The sequence below is a fragment of the Molossus molossus genome, unplaced genomic scaffold, assembly GCF_014108415.1.
Source record: "Molossus molossus isolate mMolMol1 unplaced genomic scaffold, mMolMol1.p scaffold_m16_p_9, whole genome shotgun sequence".
Classification (NCBI taxonomy): Eukaryota; Metazoa; Chordata; class Mammalia; order Chiroptera; family Molossidae; genus Molossus; species Molossus molossus.
The window spans coordinates 57,844,746-57,872,038 of NW_023425403.1; the positions used below are offsets into that span (position 1 = coordinate 57,844,746).

Consider the following 27,293-nt stretch of genomic DNA (forward strand, 5'->3'; position numbering starts at 1 on the left):
GTAGAAACTGATAAGCCTTATGGCTGATCTGACTTTTCAAGACCACATTGGAGTCTCACTTAGCTGAGATTGGAAGAGTCTATAAAACTATGTCTCTCTTCAGAGACCAAGTCTCCCAGGCCAGACTGGAATACCAATAAAGGCAGACAATGAAGTCATTGAAGTGTATTCATGAGTCACCTGTCCTTGAATAATCCAGAATTTATTGTTTCACATGTTTTCTTCATTTTAAAGACTTCAGATAAATGATTAAAATGATCCAAAAAGATCCTTTTAGTAAAGAGATTGATGAATTTATCAAACTGAAATCACACTTCCTTTTCGAGGTGTCACAGAGTCTCTCTACTTCGGTTAGTGAGTTTTCTGTGCAGGTTACAGTCCTTAAGAATAAAGGGGACCACATGAATGTGAGTCACCACCGTTTTCTCTTAAACTAATGATCAGAGGAGGGCTTTGCAAATTGGAATAGGAGAGGTGTCCTTTGTTTAACGTGCAAAATAACAGCACATAGACGAGCGCTTTGAACCTGCAGGTAACGTGAACTTCAAGTCCTGAAGACGCGTATTTTATGAATAATTTAAAACATCCCCTGAGTCAAGTTATTCTTTAAAGGGAATTATTCTCATGGTCATGTTCATCATTAATAATTATGCTATTTCCTTTTATCCTAGGTAATGTATGAAATTTTTGGAGCAATTGAAAAAAATAAGGACTCTCTTTCACAGAATCTTCTATTTGTAATGAAAAGTAAGTCTTCCCCTCCTATGGTTAAAATACCACACATTTCTTAGTTCTCTAACAGTGTCCTATAAAATATACCAGCAGCTGAAGTATAATTGAAATTCTTTTACCTTCTAATGCCCAGAATAATAAAGAATGAATCTTTTCACACTATACATTGGTTACAATTTAATTTGGAATCTAGTAGAAACCATAATTTAACAAGCTTTTAGCAGATAGAAATATAAAGCACCTTTAACACTCTAGTGTTATGAATATAAAAAAGCTCTTCTGTGAAGACTAATGAAGATGAATATAGCTTCCAAAGTTATTTAGGCAACAGCAGGGTGAATTCCATTACTTAAGATGGTTCTGAAACACACCTAAGAGGTAGTTTATTCTTATGTATTTCATGTAAAGAACAAATGTTCACAAAGTAGAATGAGCCCACACATTTATATATGTACACATACACATGCATATATGTATATATCAATATAAATTTATAGGTTCCATTTAGTTTGTAAACCTCAGTACTTTATACATATATACTTATAATTCTAGGCTATATATAAAACTATATATTACATATATATAGTATAATTAAATATATGTATACGTGTGTGTGTGTATATGTGTGTGTGTGTAGATATAGATATATACACATTTTTTTTCCTTCTCACCTGAGGATATTTTTCCATTGATTTTTAGATAGAGTGGAAGGGAGGGGGAGAGAGAGAAATCAATGTGAGAGAGACACATTGATTGGTTGCCTCCCCCACAAGCCCAACTGGGGCCAGGGATCAAACCTGCATTCCAGGTACATTCCCTTGACTGAAATTAAACCCGAGACCCTTCTGCCCACAGGCCGACGCTCTAACCACTGAGAAAAATGGCCAGGGCTGTCAATATATATTTCTATCTGCTCTAGTAATTATTTTCTTAATAGTAATTCTGTCGTGATTCACATTTTGCTAATAACCTTTTCAATGAATTAAAATGTGTTATGTTTTGTGCTTTAAGTTGCTCTAAATGTGATAGTCATTTATGTTTCCTAGGGAAAGAAGCAGATGATAGGCTTTCATGAAACAGCTGGATGCCTTTGAGCTAGAAATAAGACATTCTTATCACTTCTGGTTTGAGGAACACATTTACCTTAAACCAAACAGCACAGTTACAATATATTGTTTTTCATGCGGAATTACTCTGCTTGCCTCTTAGAACTTAGGTTTTTTTGTGAGTTCTCTTAAAGGCTGAGACTACTGATAAAAATATGGATTTATAATAATATTGTATAGAGAAGAAAATTGAAATAATTGACCCTATTGATTATCATTCAAAATATTTTCTAGTTTTCAATTATTTGAACTTTCATTCATAATATACTTGCATTTGACCCATACATTTTATAAAGATCTAACATACAACATCTTTCCAGTTGTTGCAATGATGTTTTCTTTATTTTTGTTCTTCATGGTAATAGAATATATATTTAGAATGATAATATGATGGCTAGTGATATTGCAATTCTTCTTAAAGTCATTCTTCAGTGTTTTAAAGTCATTCTTTTGTGTAAACTTCCTAATAAGTTCCAAGAGAAAATGAGTGAATCTTGTTTTATTCTAAACACTAAGCCGTAGACACATGGAGGAAGAAGACAGAATTTACAGAGTGTCCTTAGGTGTTTATGCAGAACGTGGCATCATTTTCTTTAAAAGGCCAGAAAATAAGTACTTTAGGCTTTGCAAGTCATAAGGTCTCTAATGCAGATACTGAACTCTGCTGTTATAAGGAGAAAGCAATAGTAGATGATACAGATGGACATGGCTGCGTTTCAATAAACCTTTATTGACCAAAACAGGAAGTGGACCAGATTTGGCCCACGGACTATAGTTGCATACCCTTTCTATCATATGAACAAAAGATGCATGGTTGTTATAGTATTTTATGAATCTGTATAATGTTTCAACATGTTGCACTATTTATGTGGTTTCATCCATACATAGACTTGCAATAAACATAAATAATTTTATTTACTTTAAATGCACCATATTATATATTTATTGTTTAACTTTATTTTGAAATCATTTTAAACTTAAAGAAAGTTACAAAATTAGTACAAAGAACTCCCATATGTCCTTATCTCAGGTATATTTTTTTATTTTCTTTCTGTTACTCTTTTTATCTCCCTACCATTCTTTTTTTCCTCCCTCCCTCCCTCCCTCCCTCCCTCTCTCCCTCCCTCCCTCCCTCCCTCTCTCCCTCCCTCCCTTCCTTTCTTCTTTATTCCCCTTGTGTGTATGTACATATATTTTGAACATTTTGAGAATAAGTCACATGCATCTTTATGCCTAAACACTTTGGTATACACCTTAAGATCAGGACATTGTCTTACATAACATCAGTAAATTATCAGAATATGTAACATTGATACAATAACAATAATGTCTAATCGTGAGTCCCTATAAACTGTACCAGGTAACCTTGGTCACTTTTGTAAAGTAGCATCCTTCAGGGTTCTTTTAATCGAAAATCACTGTTTTTTCTTTGATAAGTAATTTGTAAGGAAGTACTTTGAGACAATGTAAATGTTCTCATCCTCATCAAACTTTTACCTGTTAGTTTTGCATAGTTGAATTGTTCTTATCTAACTAAATCAATGATTTCTCTATGGTTGCAAGATTGTGATTTTCTAACCCATTTTTTTCATCAACAGTGATTTTTATCATAACTCCCCTTTCTGGTTAATTAATTATCAGTATGGACTCATAAATTATTTTTGTATTTTTACTAGTCTCTTTTAAAAAATTTATTGATGTAATAATATTGGTTGATAGCATTATATAAATTTCAGGTGCATAATATTATCATTTTGTATTTGTATACTCTGTTTTGTGGTCACTGCCAAAAGTCTAGTTATTTCTTGACACTTTATTCAATGAATCATAATCCATTACTATCATTATTTTGATGCTGAAATTGCCAAGATGTGACCAGCTAAAAGCTAGCTCTGTCCTTTTGACAGGTTCTCATAATCTTTTCTAGCACTTCCTCTCATTTTGGCCTTCAAAGATGTTCTGGGATTATCTCCCTTGCCTCAGATCTAGAATCAGTCATGTGTCTAAGAAGCCTTGATTTATTTTGGAGTGGAATAATATTATTAAACATGAAAGTCTGGGGGCTTGGCGAGCTCATTTCTACTGTGTTGTTGTGGCTTTTGGGCCCTTTTCGAACTACAGACTTATAGATATAGAAAATATAGAGATATGTATGTAGCTATATATTAAAAAGTGTGACCTTAGGCTGATACCTCTAAATTCAATACAACACCAGAGGCCTTCTTTTTGTCTTCTTGCATTCCATAATCACGCCTTCCTTCTCTGACAGTTCTCCCTAGTTTCTTGTTTATTTATATAGGGACTTTGCATTGAGTGCATTGCTAATAAATAAATTAGGGTGGATAAGCAAAATGATATGTGTAGAGAAAAGTTAAACTGCTTTGCTACTAAACATTGCTAACTGTCTGATGGGCTGAGCATGACCCTAAATAATGTATACACATTATTTCACATTTTAATCTTCTAGTAATCCTCAAAGTAGGTATTGTCATGGTCATTTTAAAGAAAAGGAAGCTAAAGCTTAAAAACCTATCTATATACAAACATAGGTAACACAAGAAACATGCCTTCTAGATCTTTAAACACCATACATGGTTTTCATTATGCTCTTTACATTCATAACCAAAAATCCATTCATCATTGCTCCAGTTTCTTTCTGAGAAAAGAATGTGGGCCAAGAATTATTAGAATTTGTATAACAAAACAATCTAATATATATCAGCTTGCTTTTTATCTTTGTAGCTTAACAGAATCAGGAAAAAAGGCACTTCTGTTACCTAAAATGGATATAGCCAAACGGGATAAGGTCTCCAATAGGATTTTTTTTCAACTATAGTTTATGTTTAATATTATTTTCTATTGCTTTCGAGTGTACAGCATAGTGGTTAGATAATCAGATAATTTACAAAGTGTTGTCTCTGTTACTTCCAGTACCCTCTTGACGCCATACATAGTTATTACAATTTCATTGACCATATTCCCTATTTATATGTGAATATAAAGAACAAAATAAATGAACAAACCAAATCAAAGCAGACTCATAGACACAGAGAACAGATTGATGGTTGCCAGAGGGAAGGGGTTTAGAGGACTGGGTGGAAAAGGTGAAGGGACTGAGGAGTACAGAGTGGTAGTTACAGAATAGCCCCATAGGTGTTAACATGCAGCTCTGAGGCAGCTTAGATCCTTGAGAAACATGTGTCTGGGTGGTTATTTTCCTGGAATGGGACTTGCTGACAGAATTTATGTCTTCATGACTTGGGCAAGTGCACTGAAGCCCCTTAGGATTGATCAGGTCAGATTCTGTTCAGACAGCTAGGAGAGAAGTAAGTGACAGAGAGAGAGAAGGGTCAAGTGCTCCAGGGGAAGATTGGGAAACATGGGATGGGCCAAGGGCGAGGATGGTCAAAATTCACCCAATGGTATAATTAATAGTGGGGAAAATAAAATATAGAGGCAAAGGGGAAAATGGACTCTTCAATTTTCTCTTCCACTCTGAATGTTTTAGGGGTTGAAGGACTTGGATGGGGAGTGAGTTTAATGTAAATAGCAATTGTAATATCACCTTACAATATTTATTTATTTATTTCCTAGCTAGTGAAAATGTCGTGATCAATCATTTGTTCCAGTCGAAACTGTCACAAACAGGATCCCTTCTATCTTCCTACCCTTCTTTTAAATTCAGAGGACATAAATCTGCCCTGCTCAATAAGAAAATGACAGCTTCTTCAATTATCGGAGAAAACAGGAATTATCTAGAGCTTAGTAAGGTAGGAATTTTTGTGATTCTTATTGGTTTGTTTTTAAGTTTGCTTAGAACATTTGCTTCTTTTTTGTCTTAAAGCGCAATTATGAATGCCAATGGAAAGAAATTGATAATTTAATTTTTAAAAATTAAAGGAAAGAATGCCTACCTTAAGTATAACCATGAGAAAGAGGAAACAGTGTAGAAAGGTACTTTACAGTGAAAATTCAGTAGCAAATATAGTATTAGTAAATGTATAAGCTGTCTGTGCAACGTCCTATTTATGTTTCATCCCTGACTATCTTTGTGATGAGTAGGAAGTGACTTCAGGGATAGTGGGCTAAGGGGGGATTAACTTAGCGACCTTATTCTGTTGACATTAATTACTTTGGAGGTTTTAGGTCTCTTAACAATTGTAGTTTCTTACAGACAGTATATTTTGCAGGTGCTAGAATGTTTTCACTGCTTGTTTTGTAGACTTTTAACTTATTTTCTATTATGCTTTTTTTTTTTAATATGCATTTGTCCCACACAAGTGTGGTTGTACTTACAACCTAATGGTTCTATTTGTGAAACAGAACTAAAATTCAGTAAAGAGTTTCCTCCAACTGAAATGTTTTAAGTTTAAAATTCAGTGTAGCCCCGTTTGTTTTGCTTGCCTCTACCAAAATCATAAAAGATGAGAAATATGATTGGGAAGGTGTCCAGCACTATCATTTTTAGATACTCAGTTGTAGCTTGCAAGAATGCATTTTAACTTACCAATTAAAATGAAAGCATAATTAAAATCAGCTCTATTTTAGAAGAGTGGCAGGAATGTGTATGACATATTAAGAATAAGTCTGTGTGTGTGCGTGCACGTGTGTGTTTAGTTCCGAGGACAGAGACTTAGGGATCCTTTGATACATGTGTTGCAACAATATAAGACCACAGGAATTCAATCTCACTGAATATGAAATGGCATCTTTTACATAAAAAAGACAAAGGGTTACCCTTTGCAAGGAAGATCTCTGTCCCTGAGGGTTTCGCTGAACCGTCTGGCCCTTCCTTTCTCAATCATCCTGGAAATCGAGAGCAAGAAATCACTACACACCTCTAAACTGTAATTTTTAACCTTAATTATTAAACATTACCAGGCATAGATGCCATTAGTCTTTTCCCTAAAGGACTGCAGAAGAGAGATAATTCACAGGAGTTCCTCTACCCAGAAAGGGAAATTGAGTGTTCAATTTCAAGGGATGGAGATTTATTTATTATGATTATTTCTTAAGTGTTCCATTTCTCACTTCTGTTCAAGCTGCCCTCATTCCTGCACATCCACCCCTGTGACCGGCAGGGTAGGAGTCGACCCACTTTTAACTGAGCAATGGACTTGGCTTTGTGTTTGTGAAAAGGTTGATCCTGGACCAGTCGCTTCTTTTTACAGTCCCTTGTCAGTTACAATCAATCACTCTGCTTGACAGTTCATTTTAATGGAAGGAAAAGAGCTATTGCCATGGTAGCAATCGCACCAAATTGACAAGAGTGTTTTATCAATTTTTTTTTCTTTTATAAAGATATTTCTATTTTAAGACAAATGATTTTGGATCACTAGATATGTTGGCCTAAATCTGTGTGATTCTGTGAAATGTAAAGGTACATTAGTGGCTAAGATTCCTTTTACCCTATGATATAATTTAATTAATTATCTTCTGCCCTTTATTTCCACTGGCTTCATTTTAACTGACTTCTTTTTATCTCCATTATCATTTAATCTTTGCTACACATGATTTTTTTTTTCTTTTAAGAGGTGTATAGAATTACTTATCAAAGAAAACAGTTTGTTGACATTTTTCAGAGTCGGGTAATTTCCTAAGCCCTTTTAGTAGTTTTTAAAGAAGAAGAAAAGGAAGGATAAGGAAAAAAAAAATGGGTAAGAATCTAATCATAGTCAATCTTAAGGGAACAAACCAATGATTGTTAAAACATCAAGTCTTTGTAACATAACACAGTATTCTTTTGCCCTAGAGTCAGCTACATTTCATGATGAACACAGACAGTTAATAATACAACCAGTAAAAATATCAGGGTGAGTTTACTGTACCACCAAGTGAGTCTGGATCTATATTTACTTCCAAATTAAAGTGAGTGCGGAATGCTGACAGCCATGTACTTGACAGGCTGGCAGTAATGGTTGTTATTTTACATGTAGTCGCCCATTTCCCCAACTTTATGGTAGCATTACAGAAAATTATTTGGTACTGATTTTTATAGTCTGTTTAAATCTATATCTGCCTGTAAGAGAATTTATATTGACGAGAGAGTTAATTTTTTTTTCCTTCTAAATGGAATTTAGTGAACTAAATTTGCTCACCCTTTTTTTCTTTTTGCTTTCTTTATAGTTATTAAAAAAGAAAGGAACTTCTACATTTGTTCAAAGACTGGAGCGAGGAAGTCCAGCAACTATTGCATCGCAACTCAGGGTTAGTGATGTTTTCTGCTTCTCAAACTTAAATATTGATTATATCAACTGTAGAGGGGTGATATAGAATTTTACCCCGTTTTTGACCACCTGAGTAAGTGCAGGAAAAGTAAGTGTGTGCGTGCCTCTACACACACACACACACACACACACACACATGCTGGGTGAAAACAATTTAAAAAGTCATGATTGGAGATAAAGATTTTTATTTTAAAAATGCTTTATAGTTTTAGTCAGTGTCTTCTTTGGAGGATCAATATGTTTTTACTTCTCTCCTTAGAACTCTCTAACGGATATTATTGGGAAACTTCAGAAGTGTACTCCACACTTTATTCATTGCATCAAGCCCAATAACTCAAAGCTGCCAGATACCTTTGATAATTTTTATGTGTCTGCTCAGCTACAATACATCGGGGTCCTGGAGATGGTGAAGATCGTCCGATACGGATACCCTGTTCGCCTGTCCTTCTCAGATTGCCTGTCCAGGTACATTTTGTTCTTGAAACATTGTCTTCACCATTCAGTGTAGCATACTGACGATATTGCAACAAGGGTCTTCTTGTATTTTTCTTTATTATGGCATTGCTTTTATTGTTCATTTACTTCTATTTTGAGCAAACAAAATACTCTGGGAAACAATAAAATATACTGACAAAGCTAATGTAAAAAGTGACTAAACTGTGATGCCTTGGAAATCATTTTCACATTCTCTTAAATTTGTGGTGTTCCTTGGATTTCAAGATTTACAAATTGTTGCATATAATGTTTACATAAAAGTTATTTAAATATATACATTTTCATTTTCTTTTTTATATCTATGAACAAAATCCTTTTTAGATTAGGGTTTGCTAAACCATTCATGGGCCAAATTCAGACCATCCCCTATGTTTGTAAATAAAGTTTTATTGGAACACAGCCACTGGTGAAAATAATAAGAATGTCTGTTTATAAGGAATAAAAAATAAAAGAGGGGTTAAACAAAATGAAAACTAGAAAGTATTTGTTAATTCTATATAACTATAAAATTTTAAAATTTTGATATTAAATAGTAATATTAATATCATAAGAATAAAATCTAGCAACTATGGTTAAAATAAAACATAAGAGTATGGAAAATATTTTTGACAAACCATTCATTTAAGAAAAGACATTTTAAGACTTTTGTTGACCAGACGTCCAATTTGAGTCTCCATCCTGAAGAAGCTGCTAAACTTGAATCAATACGTTGGAAATTCTTAGTTCAGAACAAAGGGCATAATATTTATGACTAAAACCCTTTGTTCAATCTCTTTGAGACTTGTTTGTGCAGAAAAAAAGAAATACCATTTTTTCATTGTGTGTTTTGGTAAATTTCACAAAGACAGAGAGAAGCAAGTAAAAATCATATGAGTTTTCTTCAGTTATCCATTTAAAAAAGACTGCTAGAACATCTTCAGAAGAGAAGATAAAATTGACCACATGTCATGATAAATATTTTTGGGAATGAATATGTTATTTTTTTTTTCCTTTATTGATTACACAGAAAGAGGATATGAGAGGGAGAGAGAGATAGAAACATCGATGAGAGAGAACATCTATTGGACGCCTCCTGCATGCCCCCCACTGGGGATTGGGCCCACAACCTGGGCATGTGACTTGACTGGGAATCAAACTGGCGACCTCTTGGTGCATGGAATGATACTCAACCACTGAGCCACACCGGCCAGATGGGGAGTCAATATGTTTAATCTGCAGAATATATATTTCAGATTGACAAGATATCTGCAGTTTAAAATTTAAAAGATGCTTATAAATGTGTCCTATTTATGGGGAAGAACTGAAATATTATTTCCCACACACAATAGTTTGGGCATTAATAGTCATCCATCCCACTTGTTTAAATATAAGTAATCTTTGGATTAATGAGTTTAAAACCTTCCCTTATACAAATTTAAAATAGTAGATTCCCAGATTCACCCAGACCTTCTGAATGGCAATCAGTGCTGAGTGAGATCCGAGGACCCCCTAGGTTGTCTGGTGGTGCAGGGTAAGGTGATGCTGCTGGTAGCTTATGGAATTAAACAGTCATAGGCCCAGATAAATTGCAGTCTGAGCAGCAGTAGTAACTTTCTTCCCAAGCATTGCTGAGAAAAACTAGCTATTCCCCAACATTACTGTCCGTTAAAATCATTGCAAGCTTGTTAAAATAGATTCCAGGGCAGAACCCCCAGACTTTCCCACTCAGTAGGTCTATGTGAAGACAGTGAAATGAGCATCTCTAATGGGGATGTTGACTTTGCTGGTATGTGAACAATCCTTTGAGAACCACTGGCCTAGAATACCTAGTCATTTGGGTACATGTCTTTGTTTGCTTTGTTTGTTTTCTCCCAGCCAAGATTTGAAAGTATGCAAATTCCTTGAAAATCAAAGTGAACCTGTTGAGAATATAAAATCTCAATCATTTATTAAATTATTGAATCAAAATCTGCAAATTTGTTGAGATTCCCAAGTGATTCGTATGTGCTTGTAGTTTGAGGAACACTATTGGTGGATTTCTATACTGGATATGAAATAGGATTAATCTCACTCTGTGAAATCTTTTAGAGTGTATTTAAAGCTGCCCCGCCACCCTCACTGTTCATTTTGTTAGTGTCCTAGAATCATGGAATCAAAGAAGCTTTGCATTAAAGGGCCCTTTCGTTTTTCTCTGGTATAACCTTTGGTAGCTGCATAAACCTTTATTTTTTTGTTCTTATTTTATTTATTTATTTATTTATTTATTGGTACGTGCCCCTTCCGGGAACAGAACCCGGGACTTTCTGGTCTGCAGGCCGATGCTCCAACTGCTGAGCCAAACTGGCCAGGGCTTTATTTTATTATTATTGTTTAAAATATGTGTTTATTGATTGTTTTAGAGAGAGAGCTAGACACATCAATGTGAGAGAGAAACATCAATCGGCTGCCTCCTGCATGATCCCTACTGGGGATTGAGCCTGAAACCCGGGCATGTGCTCGGACCTGGAATCGAACCGCACCCACCGACCGGGCAAAATCTTTTTGTTGTTGTTGTTTTTTTACTTTATTTTTATCATTGACACTATTTCATGTGTCCCCTATTTTCCCACCCCTTTGCCCACCTCCACCTAGCCACACTCCCCTGCCATCACAATACTGTTGTCCCTGTCCATGGGCTGTGCATATATAATCTTTGGCTAATCTCTTCACCTTCGTTCATTCATTCTCCCCACCCCCGCGCCCCTCTGACATCTGTCAGTCTGTTCCACGTATCCATGCCTCTGGTTCTACCTTGTTCTTCAGTTTATTTTGTTCGTTAGATTCCACATATAAGTAAGATCGTATGGTATTTGTCTTTCTCCGACTGGCTTATTCCACTTGACTACTATTCCAACAAGCAGTTATTTGAATTGCCTTATTACCCCAGAAAATGGTAGAGAATATGGCTGTGTGTATATGGTGTTTGTGTATACAGTACCATATAGCATAATGATTAGAAAATTATTTTACCTTTCTTTTTTAAATCTAGTTTGACATATATACTTTACCAGTGTTTATCTCTATTAAAATAGCATGTGAAATGTGTGTCTCTTAAAATTAAGTTTAATTTTTATATGTATGCTTTTCTTGCTATACCATGACTTCTACACAGGGACTATCTCTTAGTTACAATTCCTGTGCACTGTTGGTGTTTAATCAATGTTTTCAGAATGAACCTGACATAGAAGATTAATGGTTGTTGAATTTGAAGTAATGTTTCTGCGTGACAGAGACCATAGCCGTACTTTATTTGTTTAAAAGAGTAGTGAGGATGGGAAATGATATTTCTTAGCACATCTTTGCATTTCTTTAACCAGCCTTTTATCTAAAAGGAAATCTGATGTCTACTAATTATTTTAATTTGCAATGTTATATCAATAGAAATAGAATTATTAATTGATTTCAATGGAAATTTGTCATTATTTCTTTTTTTTAATCTTTACCCGAGGATATTTTTCCGTTAATTTTTAGATAGAGTGGATGGGAGGGAGGGGGGAAGAGAGAGAAAGAGAGAAACATCGATGTGAGAGAGACACATTGATTGGTTGCCTCCCGCCTGACTCTGACCAAGGCCAAGGATCATACCTGCAATCCAGGTACATGGCTTTAGCCAGGAATCGATCCCACAATACTTTGGTTTGTGGGTTGATGCTCTAACCACTGAACAAAACCAGCCAGGGCTGTCATCATTTCTCTGAAATAAAGGACACCAATCTGGAATATTAGCACACACAAAAAATGCCAATCCACGGACAGAATATCAGTTTCTATGGACCTTAAATAAAACACAATCCATATGTTTTCATATCAAGATATAACATAATTGCCCTTGGCAGTGTGCACAGTGGTTAGAACGTCGGCTTGTGAACCTAAGGGTCTCGGGTTGTATTCCAGGTTAAGGGCCCATACTTCGGTTGCAGGTTGGATTCCAGCCCTGGTCAGGGCATGTATGGAAGACAACAAATTGATGTCTCTCTCACATCAGTGTTTCTTTTTTTCTCTCTCTCTCCCCCTCCCTTCCTTCCACTCTCTCTAAAAATCAATGGAAAACATATCCTCAGATGAGGATTAACAACAATAACAAAATAATAGCATAATTTATTATTCAAAAAGCTTATCAGAACTTTGAAATCCCTCCAGGCAATCAAGCATCATTATACAAAAAAAGCCTAGAGGTGCAATTTAATAGAAAAATTTGGTTGCCAAACTATCAGGCAACAGAATGTATTTTCCTATGTAAAATATTCATTTTTCTATTCATAGCACCTTGTCTTAACTGTTAAAGAATAAAATCCTGTCAAAACAAATTACTTTGTTTAGTATACAAAAAGGAATGTGTTACCAAAAAAAAAAAAAAAATTGAGCAAATAGAAGAAAGGTGTCCAGTTTTGAAGCAAACCCCTATCATGCGAACAGCATCTTCGTTCCTGAAACCCAGAGACCTGAATGTGGGTAACGGATATCCCGGGGGAACCTGTAGGTGGATGCGACAATACTACAGATTTGCTCCCTGGTGTCTGGGTTTTAATAACTGTTCATCATTCTGAGCCTTCCTAATTGACACCAGAAAATTATGGTAGTTGAAAGGATCCTATTTTGATTGAGTATAGAATTATGCTTGTTGAATTTTTTTTCTAATAGTGTCAATAGCTTCCTAGTGGGAGGATAAAGATGTTAGGTCCTCTCTCTCTCACGGCAGGAAACCTTACGAGTTTGGATATAAGAGGAAGAAGGAAAGGAGAAACAGAACTGAATTATTATATAAAAAGCATGATACACAATACAATTACCTATTGCTGTGGACTGAATCATGCCCCCCTCCATTCATATGTTGAAGCTCTAACCCCCAATGTGATTGTATTAGGAGATGGGGCCTATAAGGAGGTAACTAATAGTAAATGAGATCATAAAAGCCGGGCCCTGATCCAAGCTTTGCTGAGCGTGGCATATTATACTGCCTTATCCCATTGGTCAAAGCAGTCACTTGGCCAAGCCCACAACAACAGGGTGGAAATGTGTCATACTCATAGGAGTTACTACAAACTACATAACAAAGAGTGGGAATGTGTAACTTCTAACTCATCATCTGTTGCTATGTGTCAATCTACCCCAAAATTTAGTGGCATACAATAGCAACTTCTTATTTCTCCAATTTCTGTGGGTTCACTATGCTTAGTGGGCAACTTTTGCCTGTGGTCTTTCTAACAGTTTCAGTCACATAGCAGAAGAGGCTGGTTGATGTTACCCGGAGGCTCAGCTGGGCGAAGTGTACAAGACGGGCTCTCACTCACGTGTCTGGTGCCTCAGTGGTCCTCCTTGTGGCCTCTCTCTCCAGCAGAATGTCCTGGGATTCTTACCTCGTGGTTCTCATTTCCAAGGAGCAAGAGTGGAAACTTGTGGTCCTCTTAAAATCTGGGCCTGGGCCTATACAGTATCTCTGGTCCTGTGCTCTAGTGGTCAGAGCAGTTGCGGATCAGCCCAGGTTCTTTCAGTGGGAAGGAAGCAGTTGCCAGTAGCCAACTTTGAGACAAGCTACCATATCCTCTTAAAGGAAGAACATGCAAGTAATTAGGAACAATAAAAAATCTTCCACAGCCCTGGCCAGTTTGGCTCAGTGGTTAGAGCGTCGGCCTGCGGTCTGGAGAGACCCGGGTTCGATTCCCGCTAAGGGCACGTACTTCGGTTGCAGTTTGTCCCCGGCCCTGGTTGGTCGTGCGGGTGGCAGCCACTCGATGTGTCCCTTCACGTCGATGTTTCTCACTCTCTCTCCCTTCCTCTCTCTCCCTCCCACTCTATCTGTACAAAAAAATGGAAAAAATATCCTCGGGTGAGGATAAAAAAAAAAAAAATCTTCCACAGCCATGCCTATACATCTGAATTGCTATTATTTTCGTATCTCCCCAATAAGTGTATGTGAATTTGATATGTTGAATAATATAATACCATCATTTTTTTTCAAATGATAGAAGGATGGGAAAGAATCATGAGTGAATGGTGAAATGGTTTTGAGAAGTTCTTAAAGGTAAGGTACCATGCCTTGTACCTTGTGTGGTGCCATACCATCCTTTCTTGAAGCTCTCTTTAATGGCCTATATTCTTGTGACATTATAATTAACACAGCTTTCCAATGAGGATCTGTGCCAGACTTTAGTCAGTTGTACCTCCACTCTTCTCAGGGTGCTGACCCTCCAAATTGTCATCTCCTCCTGGGTGGCAAGCGTCTAGGGGTCATGCCCATCATTCATCCATGGGCTTGTTTACGGTTGGCAGTGGAGAGCAGGACAACATCACCACAGGGAGAAGGTGACCCTTTAATGAGGTGATCTTATTTGGAAAAGACAGAAGGACTTGTCCAGTAAAAGCACCACAAGGATTGCTATTATGCTTGGCATGGCGACGGTGCATGATCTGTGTTTTGAGATTGTTACTGGATGAGGTCCCTGTTAGAAATAGTCTGAATCATTTCGCGTGTTTAAATGACACAGTTGTTGCTGAAAGGTCAGGCTGTGAAAGGACACAGCCACGATGAAATCGGGGGTGGGGGGAGGATGAAAGAAGGCACACTTCAGTTTATTGGATTAAATAATGAGCCGCGGCTGTCCGGTGCAGCAGAATCGGCAGTCAGATAGGGGTTGGAATCTTCTGAAAGTTTTTCTTGTTATGCGGAAGGGATGCCAGTTACTATTCCAGCTTTAACAGAAATGTGAATGAGTAAGTTCAGGAGCTACTAAATATTCTAAAGGCTTTAATTGGCAAGGGGTAATTTTGGCAACTCTAACTTTCTGTTAAAACCCTTCTTCAGGATTGGCTGATTGTCTAAGGTTTTAATGATGTTTGGGAGGAAAAAAGACTTATTACTGTTTAATGACATATAAAATAGAAGAGAGAGGTATAAGTAATAGATTCCAGAAAGCATTTCAACTTAAAAATGATGAAGTATATCTTTATATGGAATTTGTCTCACTGATCAGTAGATTATGAATCATAAATTTCCACATCATCTACTCTGGGGATCTGCAACTTTTTCCATAAAGGACTAAATAGTAATTATTCTAGGCTTGCAGGCCATAATATCTCGATGCAACTACTCAACTCTGCCTGTGGCAAAAAGCAGCCATAGAGAGTATATAAATGAATGGGTGACCAGTGTTCCAGTAAACTTTACTGACATAAACAGAATGTGGGCAGTCTTAGTCCAAGGACAGCTAACCCCCCATCTAGTCTCATCATCCCCTTTCTCATAGATTCAGGAAAGCAAATTCCGTAGGAAAAAAGGACAGATATGCCCTAGCCGGTTTCGCTCAGTGGTTAGAGTGTTGGCACGGTCGAGAGAGACCAGGGTTCGGTTCCTGCTAAGGGCATGTATCTCGGTTGCAGTTTGTCCCCGGCCCTGGTTGGGTCGTGCAGTTGGTAGCCACTCAATGTGTTCCTTTCACATCGATGTTTCTCTCTCTGTTTCTCCTGTTCTATCTAAACAGAGAATGGAAAAATGTCCTCTGGTGAGGATAAAAAAAAAAAAAAGGACAGATAATGAAAGGTGTTTTATGTTTGCTTTGTATTTTCATAATGAGGTTTAGATCCTTGTTTCTACTCTAAGGAGCTATATGATCTTTCATAACAGCATTCACTCATTCATTCATTCATCATTTATTTCTTCATTCAGTCTTATTTTATACAAGCATTTTACTGAACAAAAAAGTTATTATAACTTGGAAAACCACTGAATCCATCAGTAGTATCACAGGCATCATCGTTGAGTATCATTATGTACCCACTGGGTCAGACTCTAAATCTGCACTTTCTATTTACTATTCTATTCCTCATAACAACCTTTGCAGGGAACTGCTCACATCATAAAGATATTTACTATGTAATTAGTAAATGCCATAGCTTTGATTTAAATTTGCCTTAAAAAAAATGTGTCAGTACTAACTAGGCACTGGGCACTGCTCTGGACTCTTCATAAACATTATCCCATTTCATCTTCATAACACTCCCAAGAGTGGTACTCGTATTAGTCACATTCCTGTGTTATACAAGAAGTTAGGTACTGGTCTAAGGTCTTACACCTAATCCCTGAGGATATTTAAACCTCTCCACAATGCAATATTTGCACTGATACTGGCCCCATTCCAAAGTATTTGCTCTTTTGATTTTTCTTACTATGATATATTATCTCTTTACTCTTGATTATAAGTAGCATCCAAAGGTACTAGGATGGATATACCAGAGCAGCAATATGGCATCACTGGGGAAAAGAAATCCCTGGAGATTTCTAATATTCAACAGTGGGTCCTTCACTCTGGATTATCTTTGCACTGTTTGCTACAACAAACAATCCAGTTAATATCATGGTGTTCCATGGACTACAAGTCACCAGCCATGTTGCACATTCAATGGTGACATGCAGCTGGATTACAGAACATGGATTAATCAGTCATGACTTCTGAAAAATTAGCTCAAAGAAGAGTAAGAAAGGTGATCCTTAAAAATGAAATACTGCACATTTTTATGTAAAATAATGTAACAAATGAAACAAAAGTTTTACATAACTTTCAAACAACCTCAGAAACAGTACCCCAAACTGAACAGTCTAAACGACTTAAAGTGACTATATAATTCCATGTGGGGAAGCATTCAGTATGTAACAAATGAAGTCAGGCTAATTATTGCTATTCCAGGAAAACAGGCAAGAAGCTATTTTCATCATGAATTTAATATTATATCAGTTGCATGTTATTTTTAATACAATTTTGAGAGTAAATAAAAAAATTAAATCCTAGGATCCTGAATCTTATTTATCATTTGATTTATCTGGTCTTCCCTACCTCCCTCCATTTGATGTATCTGAATGTTTTTAACAGTAAGTTTTATCAGGCAAAATTTAATCACAAAATGACCTGGCTTTCAGAACCAAACTAGTTTTAAATAATTACCTTTTAAGTTGCTTGTTTTATTACTTATAAATCATGTGCTTCTTTTTGTGAAATAATAATATTATTTAATGTGGTACTGGTATGTGATAGTTTTCATTTATGATATCTGAATAATCTTAATTAATTAGGAGTGTACAAAGAACCTCAGGTCATCATTGGGATCTTTGAAGGGACATAATCTATATCATCTATTACCCAATTTTGACCAGAGTGAGAAGACAATAGAATGAGGGAAAGGAGAGATCAAATTGTCACTTTTCTTGCCCATAAAGTCTGGGTTGAAGGACACTGCTTGATGTAAGAAACAGAAGTGCCTGCTAATAGAACCCCAGAATTAGGTAGACTTACCCCAGTTACAGACTTCCCTGTGAATGATGCAGTTCAGGTTAAGGCTTGACTCTTAGAGAACCTGAGGATAACAGCTTCTTTGCAAGCAGTTAGTTCACAAGTAGATGAGAGTGTTCTGGGTTTTTATTTTTTTTCCTCACCAGAATTACACGAGATGAGTCAGTCACGTTGTCCTCCTTTACAAAGTGTAAAGGATTAGAGTGTCCCAGAGTGTCATCCTACCTCCATCTCTAAGGAAACCTCAGAAAAGAAGAGGAAGTTTCCTTGACTGACTCTCTGTGGTGTTTTGTGTTCTGGAGCCATCGGACTCATCCGATAAGCCTGTGCATAACTAAGGATGTGGCTATGTTCCTGAGGCTATGTCCAGTCTTTCAGATCATTTTTTCTCTCATCCTCATGAACACCTAATTGCTTCTCTTGTGTATTGCTCTGACCACTGAAAAGCAATACAGATTTTGCACCCAAAGATTCTGAAGTGTGCCAAAAATGAATTACTTTAATTGATCTCAAGACCACTCTGTATTCAAAGTTGTGAATGCATTCTATTTTCTGTTCCAAACCCTGTCCTGACATACTGTCTAACAGAGTCTATTTGGTTTACTGCAACCAGAATAAATAAAAATACTAAAACAAAGTAGAGGAGCAATTCAAACAAAATCACAGTAGCCCAGATATTCCCCAAATTTGACTATAAATCTCCTTCCATTATTAAGTTCCCAGTGAGAAATGAAAGTTCAAAGATTAATGCGTATTATAAATTAAAGTCCAGAGATATTTGATTCCAAAGGAATCCAAATCCCAAATCTGATTATCTTGTCTTTCTGAGTTAAATGTACAAAATACTTTGTGCATAAGTTAAGTTAATGCCCCTAAATCATCCTTTTCATTTTCTTACTTGGTTCAGTCTTAGCTAAAAAGATTTCACATGTTTTGGTTGAGCTGAACCCTTCAGTGTAACAGTCTGAGCTGTCATATCTGTCTGTTTGGGCTGCAATAACAAAATCCCATGGACTAGGGGGCTTGAACAATAGACATTTATTTCTCACAGCTCTGAATACTTGAAGTCCGAGATTAAGGTACCATCAGGTTTGATGTCTGGTGAGAGCTCTCCCCTTGGGCGGCAGATGGCCACTTTCTCACGGTGTGCTCCCGCAGACTTTTCTTGGTGATTGCATGCAGAGGGAGTGAAAGTGATAATGACGGAGACAGAGAGAGTGCTGTCCAGTGTCTCTTCTAAAAGGACGCTAGTCTTTGGATAAAACAGCCATGGTACATTTACATAATGGAATACTACTCGGCCATAAAAAAAGAAGAAAACTTTATGCTTTGTCACAGCCTGGATGGACCTGCTAAGTGAAGTAAACCAGTCAGAGAAAAACAAGTACTATAGAATTTCACTCACATGTGGAATGTAATGAACAAATTGAACTAATAAACAAAATAGAGACAGACTGATAGATAGAGAGCAGGAAGACAGGTCATTTGGAGGTATGGGAGATGGTGGAATGATTGAAAGAAAAAGAGAAAAAACTCATGGAAATGGACAGCAGTGTGATGATTGTGGGGAGAGAGGGGGTTGGGTGGAGGTAGAAGAGGGTATGGGAGGGTAGATGACAAAAAAAATAAAATAAAATAAATAATAAAAGGACACTAGTCCTATTGAATTAGATCCTGCCCTTATGATCTAATTTAAACTTAATTACCTTCTTATATGGGCTCTATTTCCAAATGCAGTCACATGAGGGATTAAGGCTTTAACATAGAATGGGGAGCACAAACATTCAGTTCATAGTAGTCATCTTAATGGACATGGCTCATTCAGGCCTCACCTTGCTGTGTTAACTCAGTATCAAGTTTCTCATCATCTTCACATTGAGAGTCCAGTGAGTTAATAGGAGACCTAAGGTTATTCAGTCATTAACGTCACACACACTAAAGAATATATCCCTAGTTTCTAGAGCAGTATATTATGGGCAACATTACTCTATAATCTAGTAGTTTATGTTGCTAAAAACAAGGGTGACCATATAGTGTATTAACCATACCACGACATGTTTTATAGTGAAATGGGACATAATTAATAATTTTGACAGGAATGCTGGTATACACTGGGATTGTCCCTGGCAAACCAGGGCATTGGCCACCCCAACTACCTTTACCTGTCATGTATCTTTCTGTGAGTGTCATCACATTTCATTACCAGGATTCTTTCATCTCTGTCATTCCCAATCGACCGACCTTTGTTAAGGAGGAACTTCTGTTTGCCCCGAATAGATGGCCAACAAATATTTGTTGAATAGACTAAGACATAAATGAATAATGTTTTAGATTTCTGTATAGTTTTATAGTTGAGCTCTAAATTTCATGTACAAAATATAGCATTCATTGATATACTATATAAGATGCATCAGTGGGTTAAATCAGTTGTTGTCATTATCTAACCAGCATAAAATTTCTGGTTTTATTATGTCTAAATACTTCCATTTTAGGATAACCATTTAGACTTTGTTTATTTTTATTTTTTGGCCATATCAACTTTAATGTGAGATAATGACCCCAGTCTTGCCTTTGTCACATTTTTCTTTAAAGGTAGACTTTATTTTCATTAAAATTTTTTTTTTCTTTATTGAGTTTTTAGAGAAAGGAAAGGAGAAGGGAAGAGAGAGAGAAACATCAATGAGAACGGAACCTGCAACCTCTTGGTGCATGGGTCAACACTCAATCACTAAGCCACACTGGCCGGGCTTGCCTTCGTCACATTTTAAAATATTATCTCACTCCCCCACAAGCACTGTGAGTCATTCTCTGAAGTTTATAGCCATATGATGATTTACAACAATGCATAGATTAGTATTCCTATATTGAGTAAAAAGTGGCATTACTTGATATTTCTTTCTTTGTTATTTGAAATGCTTTAACTAAAAGCACCCTCCTTGATATTGTAAAAGTGGAGGATCAATTTATGCAACAGAAATATTTTTAGCAATAAGAACATCAAATCACAATAAATACTGTATTAATGATCTATGTGCACGATAGAAGCTATTTTTAACTAAGGGAAACCCATTTGATAACATTTTCACTTCATTCCTTTCCTACAGCTACACCATTGTAAGCCCCTATTACTTAAATTTGAAAACTTACTTTTATAGCAATTTAATAATGAAATATTTCTATCATATAAAATAAAGATGTCTGTGTTTAGCAGAATTCAATTTTGGAATAAAAGTAATTTGTTTCATTGTTAGTAACTCCATAGTTTATTTAAAAACACATAATTTTTGCCCTGGCTGGTGTGGCTTAGTAGGCTGGGTGTCATCACATGCACCAAAAGGTTGCTGGTTCAATTCTAGTCAGGGCACATGCCCAGGTTATAGGCTTGATCCCCATTAGGGGGTGTGCAGGAGGCAGCCGATTGATACTTTGCTCTCATATTGATTTTTTTTCTCTCTCTCTCTCTCTCATCTCACTCTCCAAAAATCAATAATGTTTTTAAATCCATAGTTTTAAAAATATTATGACAACATATTTTTAAACTTTACATTAATATTTTTACAAATATCTCTTCATTTATGACAAAACATTCCAACAGATTTCTGCAAAGGATCTCTACTACTTTCTCCACAGCTATCAAAAATAGAATACCATAATAGAAAGGAACTTCTAATATATTCAGAGCAATGAGATTTGCACAAAGATGAATCATAAAGAGTGACCTGAAAATTATCAGTGCACTTTGTGAAGAGCTCAAGAAAAAATACTTTAATAGGAATAATTTGAGCAATCTCAACAACTGACAACTGGTTAGAGGTAGGGGCAGTGTGACATTTTTCTAGTTCTAATCATAACCCTAAAAATCAGAGTCCCATTTAAGAACTAGAATACCAAATATGGCATTTATCAAAACCATCTTCTTCCTTTTTGGAAGGAGAGTCTATTAAATCTCTGCAAAGCAAAGAAATAGAAGTAATTATTTTTACATTACACTTAGTAAAACAATGATTATTTAACAAGATGGTAAAACAAGAAAGTTATAGCTAATTCTTTTCCATTAGAGATGACCTACACCATTTGAAGGTTGACGTTTATAGAATTATCAGGAAGCGACTTTTTAAAAGCAGTTATTACATGAGCTATTTGAAAAATCTACTGGTTCACTCCCAGTGAAAGGTATATTTGGAGAAGGTGTAGATACAAGCTAATTCATTTTCTGTGCCCAGTACATTTCATTATCAAGGTCAACATCAAAGCCGTAATCATCTTCCCACAATTTAAACAGTTGAGGACTCTTTAATTAGATACTTTTATATATTGTCTTCGAATTCTTGATATTGTGCTTTGATTATTATTCCAAATAAGCCTACACATTCTGATAATAGGTCATTTATTTTCCTCAATACCTACCTAGTCCAGTGCCCTTGTTTATGGGAAATTGAAAATCTCATTTCACAGAAGGTTCTGTGTTCTGGTCATGCTTCTTTCACAGGCTCATTAGCTTCACAGTACAGCTTGTATTCTCTTAGTAAATACCCTTATGGTTCATGTTCACTGAGAATGGTTAATTACTACCCGCCATGCCATAATGTACCTCAGAAATGAAATGTTAAAGGCATCTTTTCCCCATTCCAGCTCTTTATTATTGGCATAGAAAACTTTTTCTTTTTCAATATTTTGTTCAGATAGAGTGGGAGGGGGAGAGAGAGAGAGAGAAACATCGATGTGAAAGGGACACATCGAGTGGTCGCCACCCACACGACCCAACCAGGGTGGGGGACAAACTGCAACCGAGGTACGTGCCGAACCCGGGTCTCTCCAGACCGCAGGCCGATGCTCTAACCTCTGAGCCAAACCGGCCAGGGCTAGAAAAGTTCTTTATTGGGATAAAGAGTTGGCTCTTCCGACTACACCATAATACAGCAATTTTCAACCAGTGTACCGCAAAAAATTTTAAAACATGTAATACCTGAGTATTTAGTGAGGGGCATTGACTTCTTTTCCCTTAGATTGTCAAATACAAAAATGAAAACTGCCAACACAACAATAGCCATCTAATATGGATGAATCAAAATTATAAGTATTTTTTGTCAGGTTGGCAAAATATATTTTTTGGTGTGCTGCAGAATTTTAGTAACTAGTTTATGTGTGCCATGAGATGAAAAGTTGAAAATCGCTGCCCTAATATCTTTCTCACTATCTTGTCTAGAGGCAACCTAGTAACATACACCAGTCTCCTATTTTTACTGTGCTTCCAGCATCTAACACAGGGCCTGGGAAAAGGTTGATGCTCAATAATTATGTTGTTGTTCTTAAAATAAGTAATAAGATTTTACATTATCTCTGGGCATTTTCCCGAGAATTATCTTCTCCCATGCCTCTGCTAATGTTCATAAAATCTGTGTGTGCCCGGCCAGTGTAGCTCAGTGGTTGAACGTCACCCCATGCACCAAGAGGTTGCCAGTTTGATTCCCGGTCAGGGCACATGCCCAGGTTGTGGGCCCAATCCCCAGTGGGGGGCATGCAGGAGGTGGCCAATCAATGTTCTTTCTCATCACTAACTTTATCTCTCTCCCTCTCTCTTCCTCTCTCTCTAAAATCAATAAAGAAAAATTATTTTTAAAAAATCTTTGACATTTAACACACACACACACACACACACACACATTCTTCAGAACAATCAGTGCCCCTCAAACACGGCAACTCAGGAGATTCAATAAGTTTGTGGGGTTTTTAAATTATGGGTGGCTGGGTTGGGGCCTGGGTAGTAGGCAAGGTTGCCAGATAAGATATAAGATACCCAGTTAAATTTAAATTTTAGATAAACAACAAATGTTGAGGATTGACAAATGTGGTTACTAGTCAGGGATGCCATGACATTTCCTGGATCTCAATTTCGAACATTCCCCTTCTCTTCTCTTCCCTTCCTTTCCTTCTTCACTCGCATCTTCTTTCCTTTCTTTCTTCCACGAACATGTATGGATTATCTGCTATGTATAAGCAATTATTAGCTATATTAGCTAATTGAGTGCTTTAGTAATTCTGTGAGACTAGGTAGGGTATTCAATCCCTTATATTTTATAAAATTTGTTTCCATTTTCTGTTTTTTATATTAATGATTGCTAAATGTTGAGTAAGAGTATTGGGTAAAATAATAAAATATTTTTATATCACAATACGGAGTCTGAATTTGGTAATCTGTACTCAAATCTTTCATTTCATGTACATTTTAATCTCTGTCATTATTGAGAGATAAAAGGTATCTACTTAAGCCTGGAAAAAATATAGAAATATACATTTTCAGATGCAGATACATATTTCCATATACTTTTAATCAATATACAACTGTGGGCATATATAAGAATGTGGCCACTTAGGATGTGAATCAACCATTAGGACACTAACTGACTAAATTATGTAGTATGATCAGATTTCACTGAAAAGGCTACAAACACATTGACCAAATAACAGATGTTGCTTTTTCCTACCTTTCAGTATATGCTGTTGAGAATAATTCTTATCCATGAAATATATTCATAACTATAACATCAAAAATGTATAGTGGTTAGCAGAGGGGAAAAGGGTAGGGGGCATAGTAATGGGTGAAAGGGTCAAATATATGGTGATGAAAGACTTGACTTTGGGTGCTGGGCACACAGTGCAATATACAGACGATGTATCATAGAAACATACACTTGACACCTATATAATCTTATTAACCATAGTCACCCCAATAAATCTAATTAAAAAATAAATGAAAAATGCAATACATCAAATACAAAGGACTAATACTGAATAGTTTTTGGTGTTGACCAGACACTGTCAAAACATTCATTATGTGCTCTTCTCTCATGGTTATGTGAGCTACACATGATTCCCATCAAAATCTCAAACTCAGTTTATCTGATTCCATCTTCCAAGCTTTTTTTCTACCAAGAGGAGTTACTGCTCTGGTGTTTACTTAACATGCAAACTAAACATCAGAAGGAGCGAGAATTTTGGTTTCTATTATAAGCATGCAGGACAGATTTCTTTCTTAAGTGTCTATGATTTTTTTTATGACTGTAAATTCATTTCTAAATTTTTAACAGTTTTAATAAAATATAATTGGCATGCACAAACTGCACCTGTTTTTTCAGTTTTGAAAAATGGCAAGTTGTAACATAAACCTACATCCTAGAGACCATTCCACAAATCAAAATGGTGCCCATATCAGTCACCCACAAAAGATCCCTCATGCTTTTCTGTGGTATCTTTCTCCTTCTGACCCATCTCTACTTCTTTATCCCCAAACAAGCATTGATACGTTCTTGTTTACTATAAGTTAGTTTTGTTTTCCGAAATATTCTACAAATGGAATCATAAAGTAGACTCATTTCTGTCTGGCTTCTGTCACTTGACATAGTAATTTTGACATCATCCATACAATTGTATTAATAGTTTATTGAGTATGATTCTTGTTGTATGTTACTCATCTCTTGATAGATATTTGGGCTATTCCACTTTTTAGTTATTACTAAATAAGTTATTTATTTAAGTAATAACTAAAAAGAGCCATAATGAACACTGTGTACAGGTCTTTGTGTGGACATGGTTTCATTATGTGAGTGGGGATATAAATATAATAGTGGAATGACTGAGGCATATGATTAAGGATTGTTTAACTTTTTAAAAAATTGCCAAACTGTTTTCCAAAACAATCACACTAATATGTATTCTCACCAACAGGGTATGGGAGTGTCAGTTACATCATCTCCAACATTGGTTTGATCAAACTTTCTCATTTTTGACATTCAAATGGATGTGTGCTAATATCTCATTGTGATTTTACTTTGCATTCCTCTAATGCCTAAGGATACTGAGCATCTTTTTGTGGGTTTATTTGCTATTTGTATGTCTTTGATGAATTTTCTGTTCAAATATATTGTCTAGGTTTTCATTAGGTATTTTTTTTTTTAGTTATTCGTAAATTTTGAAGACACATGTATTAGATACTCGATTGGCAAACATTTTCTTCAAAACTGTGTTCAGCCTTCTATATTGTAGAAAATATTGTGCAGAATTAGGGTTAATTCTTCTTTAAATGTTTGGTAGAATTTGCTAGTGACACTATTTGGGTTTGCAGATTTCTAATTTGGAGGGACTTTAAGTAAGAATTCAAAATTCTTTAATAGTTTTAGGGACATTTATGTTGCCTAATTCATCTTGGTTGGATTTTAGTAATATTTGGTTTTTGAGAAATTTCTCTACTTAATCTAAGTTGACAAATTTATCAATGTAAAGTTGTTTGTAGCATTCCATTATTATCCCTTTAAGATCTGTAGGGTCTGTGATAATATCCTTGCTTTTTCTCTTTTGTTCCTGATACTATACTTTTGTCTTTTGTCCTTTTTTTCTTACCAATATTGCCAGACTTGTATTAATTTTGTTTATTTATTAAGAGAAAGAACCAGCTTTTGATTTTGATTATCTCTATTTTGTTATTTCTTTAACTTACAGAGATTGACATTTTTACAATGTTGAGTTATTCTGCCCAAGAACATAGTGTTTTCATCAATTTGCTCAAGTATACATATTTGCCTTTCAGGAATTAAAAATATATATATATTCCTCTTATAGATTTTAGAACATTTCCTGTTAAGTTGATACCTAACTATTTTAAGTTTTGCTGTTATAAATACAGTCTGGATTAATGAATTGCTCAAATCAATTTTATTGAATCTGCTCTTTATTATTTCTTTCGGCTTGCTTTGGGTTTATTTAGCTCTCCTTTTTCCGGTATTAAGGTGGAAGTTTAGATTAGAGATATGAAGCCATTTTTCCCTAATATAAGCATTTAATGTAAACTTTTCTTTATTTATTGAAACAGCACCTTCAGGCTGATGGTGAGTTTACCACTTTCCCCAGTGTACTCTGGTCTGGAATCCAAGCAGTTCTAAACCCAGAAGTGGGTACTGGTGCAAACAGATAGTTCTAGAAGTCCTGTACTTCAGGCTCAAGGGACAGAACACGAAACTCATAAATCTCAAAGTGTGCAGAAATACACTGTATTTTCTTTCCGCAGTTCTCTCCTGTCTCATCCCAAGCAGCCCTGTGGCAGAAGGCCCACGGGTTCCTAATAAACTGAGGGAGGGGCCTTTTCCTCCGCAGTTAGAGCAGTAGTGGTCCCCAGAGGGTGCTGAGAACCCCTGTGAATCTTTTCCTCTGCTGTCAGACAGCAGCTGGCCCACAGGCAGATGCCGGCTTTGCGGGCCACAGAGGAGGTTAATAAAGACCCAGGCTTTAAGCCGGAGGACAGGACGTTAAGCCAGGAGACCCAAGACACCAGAAACTTCTAGTGATACTGAGAATTAGGAGGAGCTATGGAAAAGCACAAAACGGAGCTTTATTATTTTTTTAATCTTCACCTGAGGACATTTTTTGCATTTATCTTCAGA

At 36.2% G+C, this 27,293-nt stretch overlaps 1 protein-coding gene across 1 annotated transcript in view; it reads left to right on the top strand.

The window, feature by feature from the left end:
• MYO16 (myosin XVI) overlaps nucleotides 1-27,293 on the top strand; it is a 422,200-nt gene that overhangs the window by 268,730 nt on the left and 126,177 nt on the right. Inside the window, exons 23-26 of the mRNA XM_036250228.1 lie at nucleotides 672-747; nucleotides 5,433-5,608; nucleotides 7,965-8,045; nucleotides 8,325-8,530. Of these exons, the coding sequence (XP_036106121.1) occupies nucleotides 672-747; nucleotides 5,433-5,608; nucleotides 7,965-8,045; nucleotides 8,325-8,530 (539 nt within the window). The remainder of the gene's footprint in view (nucleotides 1-671; nucleotides 748-5,432; nucleotides 5,609-7,964; nucleotides 8,046-8,324; nucleotides 8,531-27,293) is intronic.